At 37.8% G+C, this 26,475-nt stretch overlaps 1 protein-coding gene across 1 annotated transcript in view; it reads right to left on the reverse strand.

The window, feature by feature from the left end:
• PRIM2 (DNA primase subunit 2) overlaps window positions 1-26,475 on the reverse strand; it is an 89,995-nt gene that overhangs the window by 35,315 nt on the left and 28,205 nt on the right. Inside the window, exon 7 of the mRNA XM_058020839.1 lies at window positions 1,290-1,357. Coding sequence (XP_057876822.1) covers window positions 1,290-1,357 — 68 coding nt within the window. The remainder of the gene's footprint in view (window positions 1-1,289; window positions 1,358-26,475) is intronic.

Raw genomic sequence — 26,475 nt, forward strand, 5'->3', positions numbered from 1 at the left:
AGGCATATTTTTACAACCCCAGTAAGATGTAGGGTACTAAAATCATGGAAGGTTATTGGCAATCAGAAGTACCCCCAGCTATGTAACAGTAAAAATAACACTGCAATCTTTGTTTTCATTCATTGCTCGTGAACAAAGTTCAATCATATGTAAATAAGCAGAGGTATGAAAGCTATTTTTCCTGCTCTGATTTACACTAAAAACAACAAAACATAAAACTCTTCTGATATAATAAAAATTATGAGACTTTTAAAAATCAAAATAAAATGTCAGGGTTTGGGAACAGATAGCTCAAGTAGTAGAGCACTGTAGAAAATAAGGAGCAGGATCCAGCAAACTAGATCTGCATCCCAATTCCCCATGCAATGGTGCCATGATGGAGCCTCAACACTTCCATTTCTAATACATCCAACATAATTTCAATAATCTTAATGCTAAGGTGTGTGTGTTCAGAAACTGCTTTCATTGCTGACATCCCATATTTAAGTAAATTTCTATTCTTAGACATATTAAAAATTCCACAAAAAGAAACACCTGATCTAACCAGATCTGCATTGAACATGGGCTTGATTAAAGCATCTCCAGTTCAGTTCAAGCTAAATTATTCCATGATTCTAAACCAGCTCCCTCTAATTGTATGGACCTTGTCCTCCTGCATATGACCACAGTTAGAAAAGTCTCCCATATAAAGTGGTAAAAAGCAATCATATATAAATATATATATATATATATATATATAAGAAAGAGACCAGAGTTCTTTACCTACCAATAAAGTAGAAAGCTTATATACATATACATATATATATACACACACAACTAAGAGGGAGGCAAACTATTCACTCTAATGGCTTGCACTTTCAGCAATCTACATAAGTCCATTAAAATAACAAATTAGTACTCCATTCATCAGTGACAGCAAAATCTTCCAAAAAGAGCAGGGAGCACAGAATATTAGCAACAAGGAAGGCTCATGCTCTGAGCACTGTAATTTGGAATCTGTTTTTGTTGAAAAAGGAGCTTAACAATATTGCATTTGCTATTTAAAAAAAAATCAAATCAACCTTTATAAAATCAACAATTTTTTGTTACTTAAAACCAACATTACTTCTATAAACTATTTTCCATGTAATTTATAAAGCTTTTGTTAAGTTGAAGAATTACTTTTGGGGTTTTTTTCAAAGCAAATCACACAGATGAGGTCTGTAAAAAACCTGTACCTAAGGCATTCTACCAGACCCATTACTTTAATCTGTATGAAGGAATGTAGTCATGCTTTCACTTTATACTACCTGAGATGATTAAGCAGAGGTTGAAGTCTCTCATCAGACTGTATGGAAGGTAGTGATCGTGCTGTCAGCTGGAAGAAAAAATGAGTACAATTTAAAATATTAGCTTAAAAAATCTGATAGCACCAGGCAGGAATTATGTTGGAATTCATACTGCATTGTTACAACTTTATACAACATTGGGTAAGACGTAATTTCTCCTATTAAAAATAACTAAGCATGGCCTTCCAGAATCTGAAGCTAGCAGAAATATTTACAAGTTAACAAACAGTGAAAAATCATTTGTCTAAAATTAAAATGCTATTAGAATTAAATAGCAAGACATCATTTAAAGTGGAATATGTTTTTCCAAACATATTTGAATTAAAAGTGATGTTGTCCCTAGACAGACTTCTACCTATGTAAATATAAATCATGAAGTGATATTATATATAATTTACATATGTATAAAAGCAATTTTACACAGTTTTTAGCACTGTTTGACTTTTATATAAACATGCCTTTGTGTACTCTGTTTTATTTTAAATGGGCATAACATGTTTTACAATTTGATTGTTCTAAAACACTTTTTTTCTTCTAGCTCATATGACTAATTAAAAAATTCAACCTTTTCCACAAAAATAAACCCAGCAATCTGTATGTCACGCTAGTATAGAATATTAGTTGCATTAACTAAAATAACTGGAAAAATGCATGTATTAAATTTGCTTAGTATCTCTATATAAGGTGGCTACCTTCACCTATAAAAGCTACAAACATAGCTCTTTGGATAATTCTGACATACATCTAACTCAAAATACTGAACACAAACATGCATTTCAGGGTTCTGTGGCTGCCATGATTCTTCAGCTGTATTTTGAAAACTACCTCTGAACGAAGTAGAAATTTCAAGATATTTCACACTGTATAAACAAACATCAAGGTCTTAAGTATTTTACAGGTAACTCAAAAATAGCATGCAGTATTAATTAACTAAATTATTATGCATACTAATTAGAAATATCTAACTCCTGAAATACCACCCATTTGTTACACCCATTTCACAACGTTTGCTGCTGGCAGAAGTCAGACTGGGATCAAATTTGAAACGTGCACCCCAAGCTTGCAGCACCGAGTAAATGAGAGGGGGTTGGAAGCAGCCAGGGGGAGGCTGAAGCCACTGAACTCAGGGAGAGCAGGGAAGGAGGAAGGGGCCATTCCTGCTGCTGAGGGAGCCCTGGACTGCAGCAGCCAAGGTCACAGCACGGCTCTTCTCAGCCCCAGGTGTGCCAAATGCCCTCATCCAACCTGACTGCTGCAGGAAACACGAACCTGGCACACCCAGCAGCCCATTCACCCTCCTCTCAAAGAAGGCAGCTGTCTTGGCAAATACAGCGTGATCCACATTCCCTTGTTTTATGGAACTAGACTGAGATGCATATGATACACTAAAACTTCAGTAAACTCTGCATTTATTCAGAAGTTTCTTTTAATTGAAAAAAAAAAAAAACAAACTCATTTTCCTACTATGCAGTATTAAAGGTCAATATAAGTATTCTATATTCACATCTCTTGTAAAGTAACTCTCTAACTTTGCTTTCAACACAATCAGAAATTATTTCTGAAAAGAACTTGGAAGCCTTCTAAACACCAACCAAAGTTATCAGAACAAAGGCAAAACTGCCTGAAATACAATATGTTTCTTTCTCCATTATTATCTTAAGAGATACAGAAAACAGTATTTGTGTGCACACTCACAGAGCCACAAGGTTGGAAGAGACTTTCAAGATCACTGAGTCCAACCCATGCCCTAACACCTCAACCATGGCAGCAATTAGACTGAGGGGTAGTTTTTCCAAAGTTGCCATTGCTCAAGACCTGGCTGGGCATCAGTCTGTGGCTGGCAAGCATTGCTTGTGGGGTGTTTTGGTTTCCTTTTTCATTTAATAAACTGTTTTTACCTCAGTCCAGTCATGTCACTGGTCACAAGACTGAAGAGATCAGCATCTGCCCCTCCACTTGCCCTTATGAGGATGCTGAAGACTGCAGTGAGGTCTTGCTCAGTCTCCTCCAGGCTGAACAGACCAAGAGACCTCAGCTGCTCCTCACACAGCTTCCCCTCAAGGCCGTTTGCCATCCTTGCGGCCTCCTTTGGACCCTAACAGCTTCATGTGTTTCTAGAGGTGTTTCTTACATTGTGGCACCCAAAACTGCCCCCAGCACTGGAGGTGAGGCCGTCCCAGCCCAGAGCAGAGAGGGACAATCCCCTCCCTTGCCTGGCTGCCAATGCTGGCTCTGATGTCCCCAGGACAGGGTTGGCTGTTCTGGCTGCCAGGGCACTGCTGGCTCACATCTGACCTTCCACCATCCAGGACCTCCAAGTCCCATTCCATAGAGCTGCTCTCCAGCCTCTCATCCCCAGCCTATGCAACAACGAGGGTTGCACCATCCCAGGTGCAGAACCTGGCCCTTTCCCTTGTTAAAATTTCATGGTTGGTGACCACCCAGCCCTCTAATTTGTCAAGGTCTGTCTGCAGGGCCTGTGCCCAACTCACTGCCTGACCTATGTGTGCCCAACAAAGGCACTCTGTGGGCTATTTGTTCCCATTAAATGCATCACCCAGCTGAGTATGGGCCTGCACAGTAGCAAAGTGAAACAGGAAAAGAAGGTAGAAGCTTCTTTCCATAAAAATGGAAACTAAGACAAGAGTAAAATATGACATCACAGTAGTACCTGGCAGCAGTAACTCATCTAAAGGAATGGTATACAATTAGAAGTTATCTTTAGTGGAATGAAATAAAATTACTTTTGCTCTACTAATGCAGGACTACTTTACCTATTCAGGTCCTCCTCTTGAACTTTTTGAAACAGAGACTGCCTTTAGCGATAGCTATTTATAACAGGCACTACCCTTGTTCCAACTAACTCATCAGTACTAGATAAACTTTATTCAAAGATCTGTTTGGCCAGCATTTTAAGACGTTTTCTAAATGTAACCAATCTAACAGAATATCAAATTTTATGTAACCAAACAATTTATGGTTTTTTTTTACTGAGTATACTGTAGCCATGCCATATCTGAAAGTCAGAATTACAGATCCCAGTTCTTCCTTCACTGGGAGTAACTGAGAAACAAAAGAAGACAGTAAGATGCTTTCTGTGAAAGTTTTTACCTTAATTACAGATTTTGTCCTTAACTCTAGTTTATCTAGATTAGCTATCCTTCTGAAGCATACATTTGATCAAAAGAAAAAACAATCTTCAGGAGATGCTACAAATGCCTAGGGAAGCTTTCCTCTCTTCATTCCCATTTTAAGATATGGAGCAGGTTAAAAATAATGCTGTAGAAGCATTTTAGTTCTACTTACTTAAAGACTGTGTCATAACATTCACTATATTGTTATAAATACACTCCACACATCTCAGAGTACTCTTTACATATTTATGGGATCAACACAGAATCACAGGACAGTTTGGGCTGGAAGGGGCCTTAAAGCTCATCTAGCTCCAAACTCCCTGTCATGGGCAGTGACAGCTTTCACTAGACCAGAGCCCCATATAACCTGGTCTTGAACATGAATTCTGCAAATATCCAGCAAGATTATAATAAATAACTGGCCTTTAAGTATCAGTTCCACTTACACAGAGTCCAGGAGTCCATATATAAGGCCATGCCTTTTACAAAAATGGAAACTCTACCATACAATGACAATTGAAACATAAATCATTCATGTAAAATCTCTTCCCACTGCAATCTGCCTTCAGCAGCAATATAGTTTTCATGTACATTTTATTCTAGAATTCAGCCTATATAATCTAATAATCTAATAATCCGGAAGTAATAGTTACAAAAGACTTAATCATTTCTCTCTGATTAGAAGCATTGTTGATGAATAGAAAGTCTAAAATTTTAAAACAAAATCTGAATTTTAGCTCTCTATTCTCTAAAATGCAGTATTAAAGCATATGAATTCTCCAGTAAAGCATTTTAATGCACCAGGCACCAAAATACTTGCTTTAGATTAAATTTCAGACTCAATGTCTAGAAAGGTTTTGTACTTCTGAGAAAAACCTTAATATTACTTTAGCTTGCCTTTATTTATTTTTTTAAAAGACATTTCAGAATTATATTACCTGGTTTGTATGATTTTGCAGTAAGAAGTCATGAGATGCAGATATTGCCAGAACCCAAGAATTCAAGTTAATTATGCTCCAGAGAAACAACTTCAACATCCAACTAAGGGGCAGGCTGCCTCATACCCAGAGAAACTGATTGATTTTGAAACATCAGCTATGGTGCTAATGCTGTTAGAAAATGTCACAATGCAAATGCTATGCAGCTGGGGAACCTGGAATGAGAGAGCAGTGTTTGCATGCCAGTAAGCTGCTGTACCTGGACAGCTGACATTTTAACACTGATCAATTTTCTTTTGAAAAAAGTTGGGGTTTAACCTTTCACAGCATCCTACAAATCTCAAGCACTGTACAAAATTAATAAGTAATTTTTGCCAAGGCTTCTTCAGCTATTAAAAGTTATTTCAGCAGCACTTACACTGAAATATGCTCAATAAAAACTACACCAAACAATTCATGTTAGATCTATTCCACAACACACAACCTATATAACAGCAAATAACATTCTTCAAAATTAACAAAACTATGAAAAAAAATGCTTTCAACATTATGAAACTTTTCTTTTTAACTGGTCAATATAATTTAATACATAAAGCATTTAGATTATTTCCATCTAGTACCACCAGATTTATGAAAGGAAGGAAATAATATAGACTAGCATTACTTGGCTTCTAGTACAAATGTAACAATTCTGACATTTCTAAAGAACAGGAAAGAATTTCCCTCTTGAATCCCCAGTGGATGATATGAGTGTCAGTACAAGGCTGAAATTGGTTTGGTGGGTTTGCTTTTGTTTTGTTATTTGATTATATAAAATTCCTCACACACACACCCCCCTGTTCACAGTAACACAAGCTAGCCAAAAGAAAATAACACACAATACTAAGTGGCCTTCTATGCTTAAGGAAAGCAAAACAAAGGCAGTAACTAACTTTTTTAAAAAACAAACAAACAAAAGAATTAAAGTTATATTATTAGCACTCTCATTTTCTTTTTGGACTCTAAAAGGCAGGGCACAGTTGTTATCAATGTTGCTTAGATGCTGTATCTAAACACTTAAAACCTATACACAAGTATAATAAAATATAAATTACGTTGTAAAATATATATTCTAAATTATAAATATTATATATATTATGCCTTCTTTTCATTTTGCCAGGTAATTCAAGCTGTCAAATGAAAAATTTTCCATAAGAGAAGAAACAAATTAAGAGTTGTGAAAAATGTCCTTGCTAGCATGTCCTAGATATTTACCTAATGCTTTAAGAACTCTGAAGAAACTGAAGTCCACTAATTTCAGCTCAGCATTTGTCAAATGCACTCAGAATAATAATTAATGCTTTCCTGAGGCACTTGCTTCTGAAAGTAATTGATTTCTTTTTCCCATTTGCAAATGTCTAGGCTTTCATATTCACACTGAGATGTAAATAACACCTGGATTAGCGTTTGATATTTAGTCTTTAAAGCAAAATTTTTCAATCATTAAACCTTGTTTAATTGCCAAATGAGCTGTTGCTGGGTTTTGCAGCATTATTACTTCTGCATATAACCATTTCACTTGCATTTGAGGGTGACAGCATGCAAATGAACTCATCTCTTGTACTTTTTTGCATATTAAAATAAAGCTGAAGTTGACAGTTATGAAGATGCTCATTAGATATTTTCCCCCCAAAATAAGTTATTGATTCCACCTTTCTTACAATAGTGCATAGTGTGTTTCAGGCTTTAATTATATGTAGATTGAAGAAGACATTTAGGAAGCTACCTTGTCAGCAAACTCCAGATCTTCTGTTAAATAATGCTGCTTTCCACAGTTGTGAACGCTCTTCAGTGATTTTATCAACTGTTTCACCACTGACTCGGCCTTTACAGAGAGCTTTCTCAACTTTTAATTTAGTCCTGAGTCCTTTTTTAGCATCAGCTTCCAGATACCTAGTTATTTTCAAACCAAATAAACAGTGTCCTGGAACACTCGCCTTCACAGCAAGCATGGAAAATGAGATCGTTTCTTTTATTATTTCATTTTATTTCACCATGAACTTCTGATTCATGCAAACAGTTCTTCATCTCTTCATTACTGTTTACTATTCTTTGGCTGCCTGCAGATTTTTTGTTTCTTCTTCTGGCATAATTTATGAACAGTTTGCTGCTTTCCCAGTCCTTCTCCCAGATTCACAGACTAAATGGTGATACCAATATTCTAAAGTAACCTGGAATGTATTCCTCAGTCCAGCTATACAATGATGCTTTAATTAACTTGCATCCATGGAGCATTACTGATATGGGAGAAGGTAACTCAGACAGCAGTGATTTCCCCAGGGTGTTAATGTTATGATTTTCAAGTTTCACACATACACCCTGCCCCTTGCACTTCATTCGTGAGAAGGAAATTAAGAAAGCCAAAATCATCATAAAATCTCTTCTTGGTAGAAGCCACTAGCCAGTATCACATAAGAAGCAATTGGTTAGAACATATGAAAGATTATTATTTAAAGACCCTCAAAGTCACTGTCACAAACCATGGCAGGTGTTTCCCATCACAGACCTCATCAGTCCAGCACTGTGCTCCAAAACTGCCTTAAGAACAACCACGCTAGCAAAAGCTCTCTGATGCTGAAGACTGTATTGTCAAAAAGAGAAGAAACAACTCTCTACATACCCATCCAAAATACTTGATTAAAAGCTCATTTTCCATAGTCATCATTACTACTACAGGACTTCATCAATGTAGGCCTTCATAAAAACCTTCAGTTAAAAAATCTTACATGTTTTATCTTTACAAACCCCACCACTAAAGCCCCGTGCACTACAGGAAATAAATGTCTGCTACTACATAAAAATCAGATACTATAAATCAGTTTTATTACAGAGTTTCAGAAGAGATATTTAGATTTTATTAGCAATAGGATTTTACTACTGGGAATCAATTATGTGTCCAAGTTCTAGGCTCCCCTCTAACAGAGAGATGGACATACCAGAGATAGACCAGCACAGATGGAGGGACTGGAGCATTTGCTGTGAGGAAAGGCTGGGAGAGCTGGAACTGTTCAGCATGGAGGAAAGAAGGCTCTGGAGGGATCCATCAATGCATATAAATGCCTGAATGGAGGGTGCAAAGGAGCCAGGCTCTTCCCATGGGTTACCAGTGACAGGACCAGATGAAATGTGGACAACAAACTGAAACACAGGAGATCCCATCTGAACACCACAAAAGACTGTCTGTATTGTGTATTGTGCATTTGGTTTTCACCAGCTGGGATTCACAACGTGGCTGAGGTTTGAATGCACCTCTGAAGAGCATCTGGTGCCAGCCCTCAGACTGAGCAGGGCATCTGCAGCTGTCTGACCTGGACTGTCCAGGCAGGGTTTGATTATCTCCAAGGATGGGGACTCTGCAATCTCCCTGGGTAACCTGCTGAAAGTCAAATACATAATACAGCCCATAATACAGCACCAAGTATTCCTGAACTCCTAAGCCTTCCTGTTTTGCATGTAACAGTCTCCATTCTCTAAGCAGCCTCCAAAGTCCACATTTTCATCTGCATTGTAGGGAAATTTTAAAAATTAGTCATGATTTTCCTAACAAATTCTAAAAAGATTGTCAAGTCTTTTTTCAGGAGGATGAAATGAAGGGATTTTTTTTTGTTTTTATAAACAAGCCAGTTTTACTCTTAGATTTCCTTAAAGGAAAAATTATTAACAAAAGATCTTTAAAATCACTTGTTCCTAAAGACCAGGAGTACTTCCTGAAGTTGGCTCTTATCAAGGCTGTGCTCTTAATTCAGTCCTTGAACAATAAGATAGAGACACTAAAATCTAGGGAAAAAGGATGCTATTGTAAAACATTTTTCTGTGTTTAATGAGCTTCTCAAATCTCCATAAATATTTACTTCTTTCCCTTGACAAATTTACAATACAATTTCAAATAAGTTTAAATAATCATTTGGAATTCCATACCTGATCTTTAGAAACAAACAACATAGGAAAGATTTTATTACAACAGCCTGCATGACACCAATCTCTTACTTTCAAAACTCAGAAGGCAGCATTTGAATTTAAACTGTTTCATTCTCTCAATATGCAGCACTGCTTGAAAATTAATTGCTTTGTTCTTAAAACTTGGGAAAATATCCATCTTTTAAAAGCAAAAAGGTATTTGGACCACTTTTGCTCATTTGTGCATATTTTAAAATATTGATTATCTGTTATTAAGAAGCAAAATCAAATCTTGCCAGCCTTTGACAGGGTTTTAAGCCCCAGTTTCCCATATGTTCAAGTACCAGTGATTACATTCTTATCTTCAGTGAGTAGAGCTAAAAACATAACAGGCACTCATATTTCAAACAGCTAAAACCCAGCATTAATCTGAGCCTACTTATCAACATTTTCCAACATTTTACTTCATCTCAACTCTCAATTGCCAGTAACAACTCCTCAGACATGAGTAAGAGTTAATGTTTAAGTCTTTTCTTTCAAAAACAGAAAAAGACACTTGTATCAAGGAAAACTACTATCAACTCCAATGACATGCAATGCTCTAATTTTTTTAAATGGTTATTTGCATTTACAATTTTTACAAATTTTCTGAATAAAGAAATACACTCTGACACAAGAACACTTCCCCCCAGAAGTAAATTCCACAAAGCAGAAAACCAAGCCTTCAAAACAACTCCTTATTTATAAAACAGAAACATTGCTGCCTTAGAACTAAACTATGGGAGTGGGGCCTGCGTTTGACCCTCATGGAGGCCTGCGGCTCAGGGCCTTTGGGAGCAGAAGGGCACACAGAAAGCTGCTGAAGTGACACTGATGGCTTCAAGCCCCAAGGATGTCCTCCTTCCCAGCCCCTGACCACGTACTCCTCATACACACACACTGTGCAGGCACTGCTGGCCACCCCAGCAGCTCCACACACACAAAAACAGGCACCAAAGGCTGTGGGGTCCAGCAACCAAAAGCACAGGATTGAAAGACAGAAGTTGTTTGAAGCCAGATGAACGTGCAAAGGAAAACCGACCCAAACATACTGCAAGAGCATGTCAGAAGGTAAGGTAAGCTACTTTAAAGTAATGCCTTCAAATACAGGAAGTACTAAAAAAGAGTTTTTTAAGAATGTACTCTCCTAACATTACTCTTTGAACATATCTGGTATCCATTTTCTGAAGCAAGAACATATTGTTAAGCAAAACCTGTTACCAAATATCCTTTGTATTCTTGTATCACTCTAACATTCTTCAAACCACACTTTATGATCCACTGGGATCATACATGATAATATATCATCATCCATGAAAATATACAATGATATTGGCCACAGACTGCAGAAGTTTGGTTTCTCCTGAGTCACACCAGTTCAGCACCCTCAGGGCGGAGAAATGGAGGATGTAATTACTACTGGCAGAGGATCAGAGGCTGTAATCAGCAGTTCAAGTATTTATATTAGCCAAGGAACTCTTGCTGCTAGCATCAAATCTGTTTCACCATGGCTGCTGAGTAATTATAAAGCCCTAAAGGATCTCTAAGCTGCTCACAATTATTTGCAGCACGCTCCCATAACAGAAAATAACCCATGTAGAGAGAGTATACATAAAATAGATAAAAAGCTACTTCCTACATAGTTCAGCAAAGTCATTGTTAAATATAGTATAAAACAAGTAAGGTCTATACACAATTAAAAGTTAGAAGTTACTAGATCCAAATACATATCATACCAGTCATGTTCTGGGTAGTTTACCAACACAGCTACAGCAAATAAAAATTAAAACATCACTTACCAATGAGAGTCAGCATACTAATTTTTTTCCAGATTGGTTTGGCATAACCCTTGGACACCAAAATGGCTCCAAAGCTCTCACTAAACTGGGATCAGGTGAAGTGAGTGACACTTTTTTCATATATACCCATTAGCTATTTTCTTATTTCTAGAAACAGTGTTCACGAGTCCTGAGCATACTTCCTACAGCACTCACTATATTGCATCATGACCATAAAAACACAGATTCCAAACCTGTGCACTTCTTTAATTTTGCTTTTTACAACACTTTCTCTAATGGCTACTGAAAATGATGTGAAAGCCCACTGTCCATTTTGCATAAGAAAATTAGCTTCTTTTCATACAACTTGTGACTTTACCATGACTAAGCCTGTACAGAATACTCAAGCAAGAGGAAAATTATCTGGGACAATAAGGTTATGAAGGTTGGGAAAGTCATATTGTTTTCATCTATGTGCAAGAGATAATGGAAGAGGTTAGGAAAAAGCAGAAAACAATTCTCACAAAATGTCAGAGCAATCACACTCACTCCTCAGCCTACATAGAATATTGTTTTGGAAAGCAAAGTTAAAAGAGAAATTATCTAAAATATTATCTCTTTTCTTTAAGATCAATTCACTAAGTGAAAATAGAAGAACACATGCAACAAACCACCCTTATTTTCCTTTATTCAAACCTTCTGTTCCTAATGCCTTCAAGAAGCGACAGAAACAACAGTGTATTGTCCAAGTGTGCTTGGAAGTGTCACTCAGAAGACAGGAATTTGATTACATTTGTCCAGCTCTGCTTTTTAGATGATACCAGTCAGATGACTGGTGTAAGCTTGCCCAAAGAACAACATCTACCTCATTCTAATGGTTTAGGTCAGGCTGGGACAAGAAGAATGGATGGATGAACTCATAAGAGCTTTGCATTCTTACACTTGGACCAAAATGCAAACCAGTGACAGCACTACAGGTAACATCAGCAGATGGCTTTAGACATAGACAAGATCAAAAAGACCGCATCACCAAGGAGGCCACTGACAGCTTATGCCAAGTGCCTAAATTAGAATGCAACAAATAAATAAAAAATAATAACCCTGAACAGCAAGCAGGAGGTGACTCACCCATGAACACTGAGCCAAAGGCTGAGCCCAAGAAGGAACCACTATGCACAGAAGCCAAGGCACCAGCCAAGACCTGACCTTGCTGGGAGTGCCCTGCTCAGAGTCCATGGGACCAGCCACAGCTTGACAAGAGGAGATTTGTCTGATGCAACTCTCTTTTCTTCAAAGAATGTGAGAGCTGGTCATAGAACCATGTGGTGGGTAGACCTTGGCTAAGCACCTGACTCCCACCCAGGCATTCACACCCTTCCCCTCCTCAACAGGAAGGTGGGAGAAAATACATCTATAAGTCCATGGATTACTTATCAATTTCCATTATGGGCAAAACAGACTCGACCTGGGGAAATACTCATGCATTGATATCTATAAAAATAGATTTGGGTGGTGGGAAACAATGACAAAAATCCAAAATGCAACCTTGCTGTGACCCTCCTCTTCTTCCCAAGCTCAGTTTCACTCCTGCATTCCCAATTTCATTACCCAGCCCTACCAAGTATACGGAAAAAGGAAAATGAAGAGACTAAATCAAAACCAGAGTGCAGTGTTTTAAGAGACTGCAATGTTCTTAACAGTATGCTCTTAAAGACATACTACATTTTCATGCAGATTTTTCAACTGTATTTTTTTGTTTTAATTAGCCAATAATTTATCTTTTACTCTATTTTTCAATGATATAATCTATACATGAACAAAAAGTACAGAAAATTTACTACCAGTGAAGCAGTATTAAAGATGACTGGCTCTTCTGGAATACCTGGCAAGAAGCTGTTTTCTGCCAAGTAGGGCCAAATACCTCTTATTTTCAGAAAGAGCCACTTCAGCTCTGTCTCTGACATCTCCTGCCACTTCAGTTGTTCTTCACTGAATGTATTATCTATAAAGTACTCCAGATGAAGAATGCAATGAGTATATGAACTATATAATTTTGTATGCCTGAGACAGTCTGAAACTTAGATAAAGATCACAATTTTCACCAAACTAGGCCCCTTTCTCTACAGCACAAAATGATATTGTGTGGGAGCATTTGCCTTGCTCTCGAGCTGACCATTGCTAAAGCACTTTTCAACAGTGTGAAGCTACCATGGCCAGATCAATGTTTTTCAAGAATATTACCACTATGGAAATACAACTGGATAGCAAGATGTGCCAGCCTTGCACCAAACAAGCATCAAAGAGACCAAAAGAGATCAGAGACCAAAAGCAACACACAAAGAAACTCACAGAATTCCATCAGGGCTTCGGGGTAGAAACGGGTGATAGAACACAAGTTATACAAGGCTGAACAGTCAAGTCTAGATGCCACAAAATTTAAAATAAAAACCAAGAAAATCTCCATAAAACATCGTTGCTTAATTCAAATACTACAATTCAAATCCTAAAAACACCAAGTATTTTTTGAATCAAAACACAGCAAAGATGTTTAAAATAGCATGCTTAATTTTTGCATATCACCAAATAATCAGAAACAAGATTCTGTCAAGATTACGTGTTTTTAGTAAAAACACAAAACTATATTTTTCATACAGTCCTAATGGTCAACCAAGTACACTTAAACACACCCACCCGAAAAACCAACCAAACAAAAACCCCTCCACTCAAGAAAAAAAGAGCTTTACATAACAGTCTATTATGCACAAAAAAAACCCCCCCAGGAATCCCTATCAAAACCCCATAAATTTTAAGTTCACAGAATGAACTAGGTTGGAATGGTTGTTTGAAATAGTCTGTTTGGATTTAATCTTCCTTATGTGTTAAGAATTTTTAATGACTTAGTTGATATAACAAAGACTGAGTAAATCCTCACCTTTTCTGAGAAAAATACTCAGGACCAATGGGTAACATGAAAAGGTAAAACAAGCCAACAAAAACATAAACCCTTCTCACAATTCACCTTGGTTCATTAATGAGGCAAATCTTGCTTAAGGAATGACACTTCCAGAACTTCAATACTGAAACACTAAGTGAATATGTCTTCTCCATAATGACTGTCCGACCACAGCAGTTACACATATCTTCTATTTTAATTAACAGTGTACTAAATTCAGTGACAAAACTGATAGGTATGTTTTATTTTCCTAAACTTACATTATTACATATTGTTTTGATTCAAGTTTTAAATAATAAAACACAAGAATAAAAATATTATATTTGTATATATATATATCTATGCATATATATTAAAAACTCTGTTTGTTAGTCATTGCAAGCATTTAAGTTCACTGCAAGATACATCAACAAATAGCAATTAAATTTTTTTGTAAGAAAAATGTAATTTACTAGGACTAGGTTGAGAAACTTAGAATACCTGTTTTAACTCATAGTGTAGCTTTAAAGTTGGTTTAGAATCACTTCATATACCAAAGATCTTTTACTTCATCTTGCAGATAAATAAAGTCTTTTTAAAAAGAAAAGCAAGTAAGTAAGTATACCTGGCACTGCTCTTTATTACAGATCTGCAGTTTCATGGGTCCACGACCAGCAAGAGGCATGAAATAAATCTTTACAAGGGCTCAAAGTCTATTCAGCTGTGTTTTTTTAAACAGATGCCTGTTTCTAAATACTTGTGGGGTCTACTAATTTAATGCTGCATAACCAGATCATAAGAGCTGATTAAACTATATTTTAAATTCAACACAGCACACAAGCGTACACAGCACTGCTACTCTGACTGAAACTTCACAAACAAGGCTTAAAATGGCAAGTCCAGGAAAACACAGAAAACAATTTTTATTGTGAAGGTATCACTAACAGGATTAGGATTTATAAAGTCAGATCTCTACTACTCAGGAAGTACTATCCCTCTTATTAGTTTTATCTTTCTCTATTTTGAGAAAGACATTGCAAACTGCAGGAGGAAATGTTGTTACAGGAGGAAAACAGCAAAACTGAGCTATATAGGAATCACTGCTTACAGACAAATTACGTCAGAAAATGTGTCAAATATTTCTCAAAGCTACTTTATTGCTTTATCTTGCTGCAAGAGCAGACAACTGCAGCAGCATTTCAAACGGATATATTTTTTTACTCAAGCCTCTATTTCTTCATTGGTTTACCAGCTAGAACATAGACAGTAACAGGGTTTCAGCTTGTTCCTGATGTGTGAGACAACCTCAATTTATATTGCCATATAAATCAGGTAGACATGAGCTGAAGCAGAAGCAAATCTGAACCATGTTTGTGCTATATTAAAGTTCACATGCAGAAAATCTGTATTATGTGGAATCATTTTCAGAATGTACATGCCTCCACATGTGCTGAACACACAGAGCTTTTACTAGAAATACCACCACAAGTCCTAAGGATAAAATCATCATGTTAGCATGCTACTATGTCGTTACTTTCATCTACTTCTCAGTCTTAGCTTGGCATAACACAGATATGCTGTGCAAGGTAATAGAGCCACACGTCACTAATTCTGTTACCTCTGCAGTAAGCTGCACAGTTGCCACCTAGCATAACCATTTTTTAAGGCTGTGGCTCTACAAAGAATAAATAACATGGTTTGCTTATATGCTTTATTGCAGCCTATAGCAGAATTGTGGGTTGGTTTTTTTAAGCTTGCTGAAGAAGTGGATTTGTTGCCAGGCGGGGAACACACAACTCAACATAAGCTAGATTTGACAATGAAGAGAAGTCAACAAGAATACAAGTCTGGGAGAAATAAGATTGTAAGATGCTACATCCCCTCCTTGAAAAGTTTTAGACATAAGCTTAAGATATTAGCTAAAACCTGGAATATTTCTTTTCTACAAGGAATCAGATACACAATTTCATAGCTGACAAGAACAAAAATCTGTGACTGAACCCCTGTGCCACTGTGGCTCCAGAGTACCAGGAACAGGCTGTGCTCTTCTTACAATATTGAATGCAGGACAATGCTCTAAATATCCAGCTGGTAAAATGCCATCTATGGAGATCCAATACACAATATTTGCATGAAAAGATCAAACACAGAGATCTTAAACTAGAATACTAGTCACATTAAGGTTAGGTGTGATGAATATAACCATCACATTGAGGTGAAAAACAATGCTCTGAACAGAGGATGACTTTTACAGCCAGCTGTCCTCTGATGATTATACATCTGCAGTATTTCAGGTTATAGAGGACTTGAGGGAAAATGCTCAAGCAATGACCTCAGAAAGCTGAAAAGACAGGCAAACAGAAGCAGTTTTTGAAACAAATGAGTAGCCAGTTAAGTAGTAACAGTTTTCTGCTTTTTTGGTAAATCCATTGGTAAATGGTAAATCCAAAATAGCATTATTTTTCAGGATCAACACTAGTTGGTAAAAAAATATTCAGAGAGAAAGAACCACTCATCTTTTAAAGATGACAAAAAGCTTTTAATATAGATTATTAAAAAAGGAACATATGTCCATTTAGTAAAAAAACTATGACATCAGGAAGAAAATTAACTAAAACAAAAGAAAATAAGAACAAGGGAAAGAAAATAAGAACAAGGAATTGACCATAGAAATCAATGGCGAGCAGTCTCGACAATAATCAACAAGAAAAATATAATTGCTCATTTATGGCCAGATATTTCGTTTAGCTGATGCTAAGTCTTATGAAATGAAGTCCAACGACTGCAAGATTAACCTGTATAGTCCTAACATCACGGACAAAACAAAACATTACCTAGGACACCGCAAACTTTGAACGCCCCAGACGGAAGAGACGGAGCCGCCGCTTACGAACGCGCCGAGGCCCGGGGAGCGCCGCCCCGGCGCGCCCTCTGCCGGCCGCGCCCCGCACCTGCAGCCAGGCCGAGCCCCGCGGCGCTTCCCTGCTACGCGGCGAAAACGCGGCGAAAACGCGGCGAAAACGCGGCGAAAACGCGGCGAAAACGCGGCGAAAACGCGGCGAAAACGCGGCGAAAACGCGGCGAAAACGCGGCGAAAACGCGGCGAAAACGCGGCGAAAACGCGGCGAAAACGCGGCGAAAACGCGGCGAAAACGCGGCGAAAACGCGGCGAAAACGCCGCGAAAACGCCGCGAAAACGCCCGGGCAGGCTCTGCCGCAGCCACAGCGGGCTCACAGGCAGAGGCTCCCAGAGCGCACCCATCACCCGTGTGCTGACCAGAACTAAAGCTGCCGCCGAGGCTTATAAAGAGTCAGCTCACAAAACATGCAATGAGGAAGCCACTCCAAACTCCACGCGCCGTGGGTTAAAATGTCCGATTGGAACACATAATCTAAGTTGTGGAACTACGGCAGCCTGGAGACAAAATTCATACAAAGAATTTGATTTTTAGTATTTTGCCTGAGCTTGCTTTTCTGAAAGTTTCCATAAATTCCGGCCCGACACAGAAAACAGTACATTCACAGAGCTCACTTAAACAAGCTGAATAAAGACTTCAGAAGGCAATCTAACAATCTAACTTGAAAACAGAATCATCCAAAAAGTCTTTTGAAATTCCCACACTCTGCCTTTTGAATCCTGCAAATACAGGAAACTTTTGTGTCCAATTATGCAGCCACTGAAATTTAATTGCTATAGCATTTCCATGTAATATTTAAAGTGCATAGTTTAATTATGTTTGCTAAGTGACAGGACATAGTAAACAAAAAAAAGGAGTATTGCATATTGACTTTCCAAATTTCCAAAAGTAAACAAAAATCAATTAGATCTTAAGTATTTTAGCTTCTAAAAGTAATGCCACAAATTAGAGACATGCAAGTTGAAAGCAATTCTAACCTTCACATTTTTCACTCATCTTTATGATAAATTTCCAGACATTTACACCTTATAAAGATTATTTAAGGAAGCAAAGAACTACCAAGCAGTCAAAAAGGATTCAGTAAGTGATCTACCAAGAAATGTCCTCTAACGCCAAGTCTGTGAAAGCTGACAGGATGTACCTGGGGTACTGAGAGACCAAGTTATGAACCACTCTCCACCTTTGCTGGAAGGCCACTCTCGTCAGGAGAGGCTCCCAATGACTTGAGGGCAAGTCCTCCATCCACCTTCTGATGGAGCAGTAAGGATGAGTGGGGAACAACAGGCCAGGCAGACTCACTCGAGGCCCTGGGAACGTCACAGAGCTTACAATTCTTGAAATGCACTCACAATTGAATTTGGTTTTAACCAGCATGGTTGCCTTCTGTCACAAAAACAAGTACATGTGTGAGTAAGGAACAGTGGATCTCATTTCCCTTGGCTTTGACAAGACTTTTGATAATGGAACCCTGTATTTAAGCTGCAACTTTATAGTCTAGGTTAAATTAGATGGCTGAAAAGCTGTTGGAAGGCTGGAGTGATGCTAACCAGCTCACTGTAAAATGCAAGCAGCTAAGGATTCTATTTACAGTAAACCTGAGTAAGCCAAGCCTGGACTGTTCTGCACTGCATGTGTTGCCTGCGCTTGTGTTGTGCCAACCATATTCCTTGGCTGCAGGAGAAATTCAGGTGACTAATTGTGATTGAAATTCACCAAGCACAACTGAGAAGTCCCCTACACAGGATGATGGCCAACTCACTGGAGAACAGCTCTTCCAGAAAAGAGCTAAAAATCTGGTAAGCCGTAGGTTCAACTTTGGCAGTAAAGACAGGTAGAAAACACAGAGGGCAGAATTTTAAAAAACTTGCCCCAGTTTATCAACATCTTGTACTGCAAGCCCCCAGATTAGACATAATATTCTAGATGTGGTCTATTAAGTGTAAGGGAAAGGGGGAATCAGCTCTCTCTACCCACCTGCCACACTTCTGTCAATACCACCCAAGGTACTGCTGACCTTCTCTGCTGCCATACACTGAAACTCCTGTCTGCTTAGATGGGAGCTACACTCAATCCAAACTGCAACACTCGTACTAAAAGTTTAAACCACAGCATAACATAATCCCACTGTGGTTGCTTTTGCTATGCTATTTAAGAGGCTGAAGGAACACACATCAGTGACCAGTGAAAATCTTGGTGACGCTGACTTGGATTTCAATAGTGCTACCCAACATTCAGAAAAAAAACACATAAGGAAAAGAGTTGAAGAACTAATCCTGAGCTCAGAGTAATCACTTATCAGATGAGAGTACGTTACCATTTACTATATAAAGTATTATGTTTCTGTGGTGAGCCACATCTTAGAAATAAAAAAAAAACCAAAAGCTGCCTCTTTCCCAGAGACATTCTCTATGGCTTCTAGACACTGTCACAAAGGCAAAGGATGTTATGAAAGAAAATAGAATGTATTTCTTTTTTCAAATACCTCATATCCTTCTCCTGCTTGTAACAGCACTCATGCCTGGGGAAAGGTTGCCCACCTGAAGAAGTGCTCTCAATGACCCTCACACAGCCTTGGCACAGATTTGCCAGCAGTGCTGGCAGAGCACCCTGCACCGAGCAGGACAGGAGCTTTCATCCTCCACTATTACCGCACCTGAGTGGGCGCAGCTGGTGAGAGAGAGACGGTGAATCTTGTATCTTGATCAGAAGGCTGATTTATTAAGACATTATATATAATACATTATGACTATACTAAATAGAATATAGAGAGAGGTTTGCAGAGCTGCTAGCTAAGCTAAGAATAGAAAGAAAGAATCCATAACAAAGTTGTGTTCAAGGACTCAGTCCCCTAGCTTGCACTGGTGATTGGCCCTTAATTATAAACATAGAAAATGAGCCAATCAAGGTGTCCCTGTTGCATTCCACAGCAGCTGATAATAATTGTTTACCTTGTCTTCTGAAGCCTCTGGCCTCCAGAAGACGCAGAAATCCGAAAAAAGGATTTCTGTGGAGAAAAGTCTGCGACACTCCACTACTCCACATCTACTGCTGAACCCCTCAGCAGCAGAGCACAGGTTTGTGCCCACACCCTGTATGATGAATTCTCCTTGCACCAACTGAATTCAAGTGTCCCACATCTGTGCCTGAAAAAATCCAGCTCTCTTAAGAGCCGAGCACCAAGTTGTGGTGCTTCATTTCATAAGAATTACCCATTGTCTTGGAGCCATTATAAATTCCCAAAGCCACAGACCTAAACATGGTGCTGGTTTGAAGAACATGTAGCTTGAGGAATTTTTTATTATTGCCTCTCTAATTATTAGTTCAATCATCTCTGTTCTTATTGCAGGCTCTAACAGCAGTTATCCTATAACATAAAAAAATACATAGATTAAGAGAAGAGTCTAATAGTTTTCCTCTAGAAAGGGCACTAATGACAAAAACCAGGGATTATTATATAAACCAGCCTAAATTTTGGCAAAAGCACATCATCAGATGAACCACTACACTCCTCTCTTCATTCCTCCTGAAGTAACTTAAGATCAAAAGTCCAACTGGATTTGCTATTTAAAACTAGTTAGTCTAAAACTGGCTTGTTGTACTACGAGTGATGAAAGCACTGACAGGGAAGAAAGAAAGAGTAACTGTGGGCATCAAGATGCCTGCTCTCCAAAACCTTTTGCTTCTTAGACAGTAACATCAGAGATCATACCAAATTTAAAAGCAGATTCACCCCAAGGTATTTGTTCAGTAGCAACAATCTAGAGAAAGAATTTCAGTGAAGTTTAGAATCATGTTTCAAAAGAAATAGTGTAATTTGCATTTGAAATTATACATTAAAGTGTCTAACACAGCAAAATGTATTGTTTGTGACAAATAAGAGACTGATTTTATATTTAAATATATGCTAAATTAATTCATAGCTTTTATTTTTCCTATTACATTTCTTTTATTTACTTGCTCATGCAATATCATCAACTTTTATTTAAAAACAAGTATTTGCTTTCTGTCAACAAGGGGTGTCACATGCCTAGCATTCTACAATACTGCCTGGGAGACTCAACTCCTCCAAAAATTACTTTAAAAGCCTGTCATCTTGAGTAAGAAGTGATTAATAGTTTTATTCATTTACTCTGACAACTGGTGGCATTCTTCTCACTTTGAAAAAAAGTAATTCTACATTTCCACCATCCCCGAAGAAGATTCTCCTGATTCACGCTTCAGTTTTAAAGAGAGATGGTTGGGGGGCAGTGTGTTGGTATTTCCACATTTTGAAATTTTATTTTTACTGTCAATAAATCAAAAGGATGGAGTAAAAAGAAACATAAATAATGTTTGGGATTAAGAAATCTGGTAACAGAACAACCTTCACCTCACTTTGCCATCATAGCTACAAAAAAACAGGGAAAATGCATTGGTTTTTCTTAAAGCTTAAGCAGTACTTAAAGCTCTTAAGTACTTACTTAAAGCTCTAAGCAGTACATCCAAATTTAATCCTTTTTTTTAATGTGTACATACATAACAAAGGCTGCAGTCATTAATAAACCAAGTCATTTTGCTTAACTTGCAACAGATGGTAATAAAAAGACCTTTGCTTTCTGATATTTGTTCATGAATACAGATTATTTAAATTAAACATACTAGTAAATACTAGTATTTACATGAAAAGGAATTTGTTTACATAAATACAGAAAAAAAATCCAGCCAAAAAGATCTTTCACAAGCTACATGTAAATTGGAACTGAGTATCTTCACTGGACTGGTTTTCCCTGATACTTCACCTTATTTTCTGCATTCCTACAATCAGACACTGGACAGCGAATTCAGCACCCCTCAAAAATCTACAGAGCACATGCAAGATTTTACAAATTTTCACATAGAACTGGAGACTTTTAAATACATCATCACCTTCCAAAATCCAATCTATGTTACAGTACTTTGCTGTCTCCTCCCTCAGACAGATATCATCAGACCAATGAGATGACAGAAAACATTTATGTTTGTTGACACTACCAAATGAACATAACTCATGTAGGATCTGTGGAATAATCCAAAGGGAAACCCACTCAAAAGAAGCCCCAAATCAAAGATTACCCTACTTTAAAACATCCCTGCAGTCCAAACACGCAGGGATACAGCAGGACACCCCTGAACAGGTGAACAATGGCCACTGGAGGCAAAGTGATGATCCAGGAGGAGCCTGGCAGTGGTGCAGAGCACCTGGTGCTTTCCTGGAGACAAGGCATTACTCAGGCAGGGACCTGCTGCTTTTCAGGCCAGAGTGCAAAATGAAGCTGGCAAGGGAGAGGGGGGCAGGATTCCAATGCTACAGAGCCAAGTTTAACAACTCTAGCTCGTGTTTGCAGCCTAAATAAATCATGTTTCAGGAATATTTTCTGTTGTAAAAATTCTGTTCAATTATACAGCCTCTGAAACATTCCCTACTTTCCTACTATTAGGAAAAAGTTACTCTGAAAAATAATCTTCATTTATAAAAAGTATAAAAAAGTCCACTTCCTCTATAGCACAGGTATGTAAATTAGCAATTAACTGAAGAAGCAATTCATTAACAGATCAAATATCCTTTGGGAAACTGCAGTAAAATGGAAAGTCATACAATGAGGCCACCCAGAAATTAGCTGCAATAGCAATGACAGTGACAAGCATTTCTAAAAATACTCAATTCATCTATATTTAATGTCTGAAAATAAATATTCAGTAAGTTCAAAAACATATTGCTACTTTTTTCTTAAAAGACTTCAAAACACTTGAGTTGTGTAATCAGTAAAATTAGTGGGGCTTTTTAAAATTAGTTTACAGTAGAATTTCTTTTAAACACATCTTGGCAAAGGCATTGCTGAGATAAAACTTGTGCATACTTTATTCTGACACTCTCTGCTTTAAGGAGTGCTCCAGCCTCTAAAAAGATTCTCTAAGTTAATCTGCCAAGACCTGAGATGACTCCCAGGTGCTCAATTTATTTCAAGTCTGATTTTGATCTACTGACAGTCATTTCCAATTTTTCCTTCTGACTGAAAAAATTATTTAAAATTTAGCCCTTCCCCAAAGGTCAGCCAACCTTTATCATTAGTAGGAACGGCAATGAACATGTAAATGTCACATGTGCAATGTACATGGACATCATGTGTGTTAGGACAGCCTAACACTTTACTAAGGAGAACAGCCATTCTCCATATTTTATTGCAAAATATGTGAAAAAAAAATCATGTAATTGGAGAGGTAGTCATCACAGTTTTTAGTGATTCGACCCATTTCTTTTTGCCTGCTCCATAAACTTGCTAAGCCAAAGCACAGTGGATGAAATTAACTCCAGATAGATACTGCTACAGTTATCACATAGCCAATGGCTGTGGGTCACAGGCCACACAGAAAATAATCAGGAAAAATGCAAATTTGTAGCACAGTGTCAACCTGAGATACAAACTTTTGTTTACTCACCAACTGCATGTGCCATTGCAGTTCCTTCTCACTGACTAAAGTGCATCATTCACAAATTACTGTCACCAGCATATTAATAAATGACATTTAACAGTGCCACATTCACTGATGAGTTTTCAGGTTATCATACTACCACACAACATAGAAATAAAATTGCACTTGCAACTAATATATTCAATTCCAAATTTTTTCTGAAATTTGGGAAACAACTAACTTAGGCAAGCCTTCCACATGCTTCAAATACTGCAAATCTTGTTTTGTTAGCTTGACTATCATGAAATATCCATGTGGATTTGAAGATTGAAGAATTTTCATACACACCAAACAAGACAGGACTATGTAGAGACCACAGCAATTGTTTATGCTGCAAATTTTCTACTTAACAAACTCTTACACTCTGTATGAAAGATGCAAGAAGACAAAAGAAGAAATAGAGAGAAAAAATACTGAATACAGTCAAATTTAATTTAGCCTCCTAACATTATTTATAATTACTTTATGATAGCAATCTATGTGGTCTCTAGAAGCAACACATGTACTTCAATAAGTAGAGGAGATAAAACATTGAAGGATGCATTTCAAAAAATAGCAATGGGACAACAGCCAAAAGAAAAGCCACAAAGGAAAGTCCAGTAATGAGTCCACATCCAAGCTTCAGTCTTCTCTTGACACACACTCACTCTAAATAATATCCCTGAAGATCACTTCTCCCACTCCAAATATCACCATTCTATTCAGCTGACCTGTGCCTTAGACCATGACCTTGTAATACCCAGAAACCAAGGGCAGCTGCTTCTCTGCAAAATTGTCACTGCAAACTTTGCCTGAAAGTCACTGTAATCACGTTTTACCTTACACTGCCTAAGTTATTACCTTACTAACCTTGTATGTGCATATTATAAAAATCATCCATTTATGTTACAGTGAATTACTTTAAGTTAACAGTGGGAACACAACACCTGAAATGAATTTCAAGTGACAAGACCATCATCAATCATACTTTCTCAGCATTAATGCCACCACATAAAGCCTTCTGCTCCACTGCTTAAAAATATAGGTGTTTCAGGAAGAAAATGGTTTACAGATGGTTCTATGTATACTGATACTTCTCTGAATTAGGAGGGTTTTTGTAACTATAGCATAAGTCAATCAAAATAGAATCTTAAAATGACTAATATTTCATTTTAAAAGACAAATCATTACAAATATTAGTAATGCAACTTATCTGATTCCCATCTCCAACTGTTTAAAAGATTACATGCCAAATCAGGAACAGAATCAGGAAAAAATGTACAAAATTAGAAAACACCAGTGAGGTCTTCCTTTTGCAGCAAGTCCTCAAAACCCAGCAATTTTATTTGTAGACATTTTTTCAGATTACAAAAGATAGTAATTCAAAGTAAAAAAGTGCTGGTATTAAATTAATAAGAAAAATGCTCTATCAGGATTGTATGTATTAATATTGGAACAAATTTCTTATGGTGCCAATTAGTGCTATTTCTAGGTTCTATTTTAATTTGCAAACAGTAAGATGTTATATGATGTTCTGACAAAGAGTTCTCACAAAAGCAACTTTTCTGCAGTAATTTAGAGACCAGCCAAATTATTACTGCAATTGCTAGGCAAAAAAAGGGCAGTATTTAAAAACAAGTATGATAAATCTATGGCTCAGTTATGCTAGCACAGATAATTACAAGTCTTTGTAAAATAAACTCTTCAACACACCACAAAAGTACTCACACAGCAGGAATATTTACACAGTCTCAAGCATCAGTTTACAGCTTTAAAATATGTTTTTCAAAGACCACTAAAACTTTAGGACAAAGCATTTTCTGAATTAAGGTAAAACGACAAAGATTCTATCAATTTGATTCAAACACCACTGGGAGGCATCCCAGTCAGAGTCAGGTTTTTCAGTATCTAGGATCCTTACATCTTGAATTTATCAGGGAGCCGTTCCAGAGAAAGAGCCCAGGAAACACAAAAGCTAACATGGCTGTGTGAGCTGGAACCGGAGTGCTGAGCCTCCGTCTCTCCAGTATCCAACCCCAGATTGTAGCAGAACTACAAACATCACCACAAAACACCTCAACAGCCACAGATAACCCACCCCAACCTAAGGGCCAAATTCCCACACAGATAAAGACAGGGAGACTGATAAACAATTACCACTGCAAGTGAAACACTGCATGTGAGGGAAATAAATGTAATTTACTGTCAGTTAGACTCAGGTGGTGAGGAGCAGAGAGAACCGAGGCCGTTGCTGCCCTCTCTCCTCAGCTGCACTGTGCCCCTTCACCCACACCTGGCCCAGGGCAGCTGTGACAGGTCCAGCACAGCTCCTCTCCACAGCCCCTGCCTGCTCAGCATCCCCCTGCCCTGGCGTGGCTTTCCCCCATGGGATGCAGCCCTTCAGGAAAACAAAAATGCTTAAAAGCATGGCTTCTCCACAGGCTGTGGCTCCTCCAGGACTCTCCACCTGCTTCTGTGTGGGTTCCTTCTCCCATCCTTTGTCCGTGTGTCGGCCGCTTCTTCCATCCTCTCCCCCTTTTGTCTCACTTCAGATTTCTCTGGAGCAATCCTCTTTTATGCAGTACTGAGTCCAATACAACTCTGATATAGGTCTGTGATTAGTGTCTGAGCCATGACACGAAGCTGAATCTTCTGGTTTTTTTTTTTTAATCAAAATTTAAAACTACTTTCCTCAAATATGAGATGCATAATTCTGTATGTTAGTGTAAACGCAGTGAAACCCTCATGAATAAAACATTAAGCAAACTTCTATGAATTTAAATTGTGTTACATTATAAAACAATTGTTGAGCTAACATCACAGCTCACATGTTACAGAAAATGTTTCTACAGTTTAATCATCATTAATGGCACAAGGAAATTATTTACTATCAAATGGGTCAGAGAATACATAAAGAAGGCCTTTGCAGTATTGATTTCGCACATAAAATTAACATCTTCAGTTGTACTTGGAACTGCCAAGAAGGCTTGACTAATATCAACTC

Source organism: Melospiza georgiana, chromosome 3, assembly GCF_028018845.1.
Source record: "Melospiza georgiana isolate bMelGeo1 chromosome 3, bMelGeo1.pri, whole genome shotgun sequence".
Classification (NCBI taxonomy): Eukaryota; Metazoa; Chordata; class Aves; order Passeriformes; family Passerellidae; genus Melospiza; species Melospiza georgiana.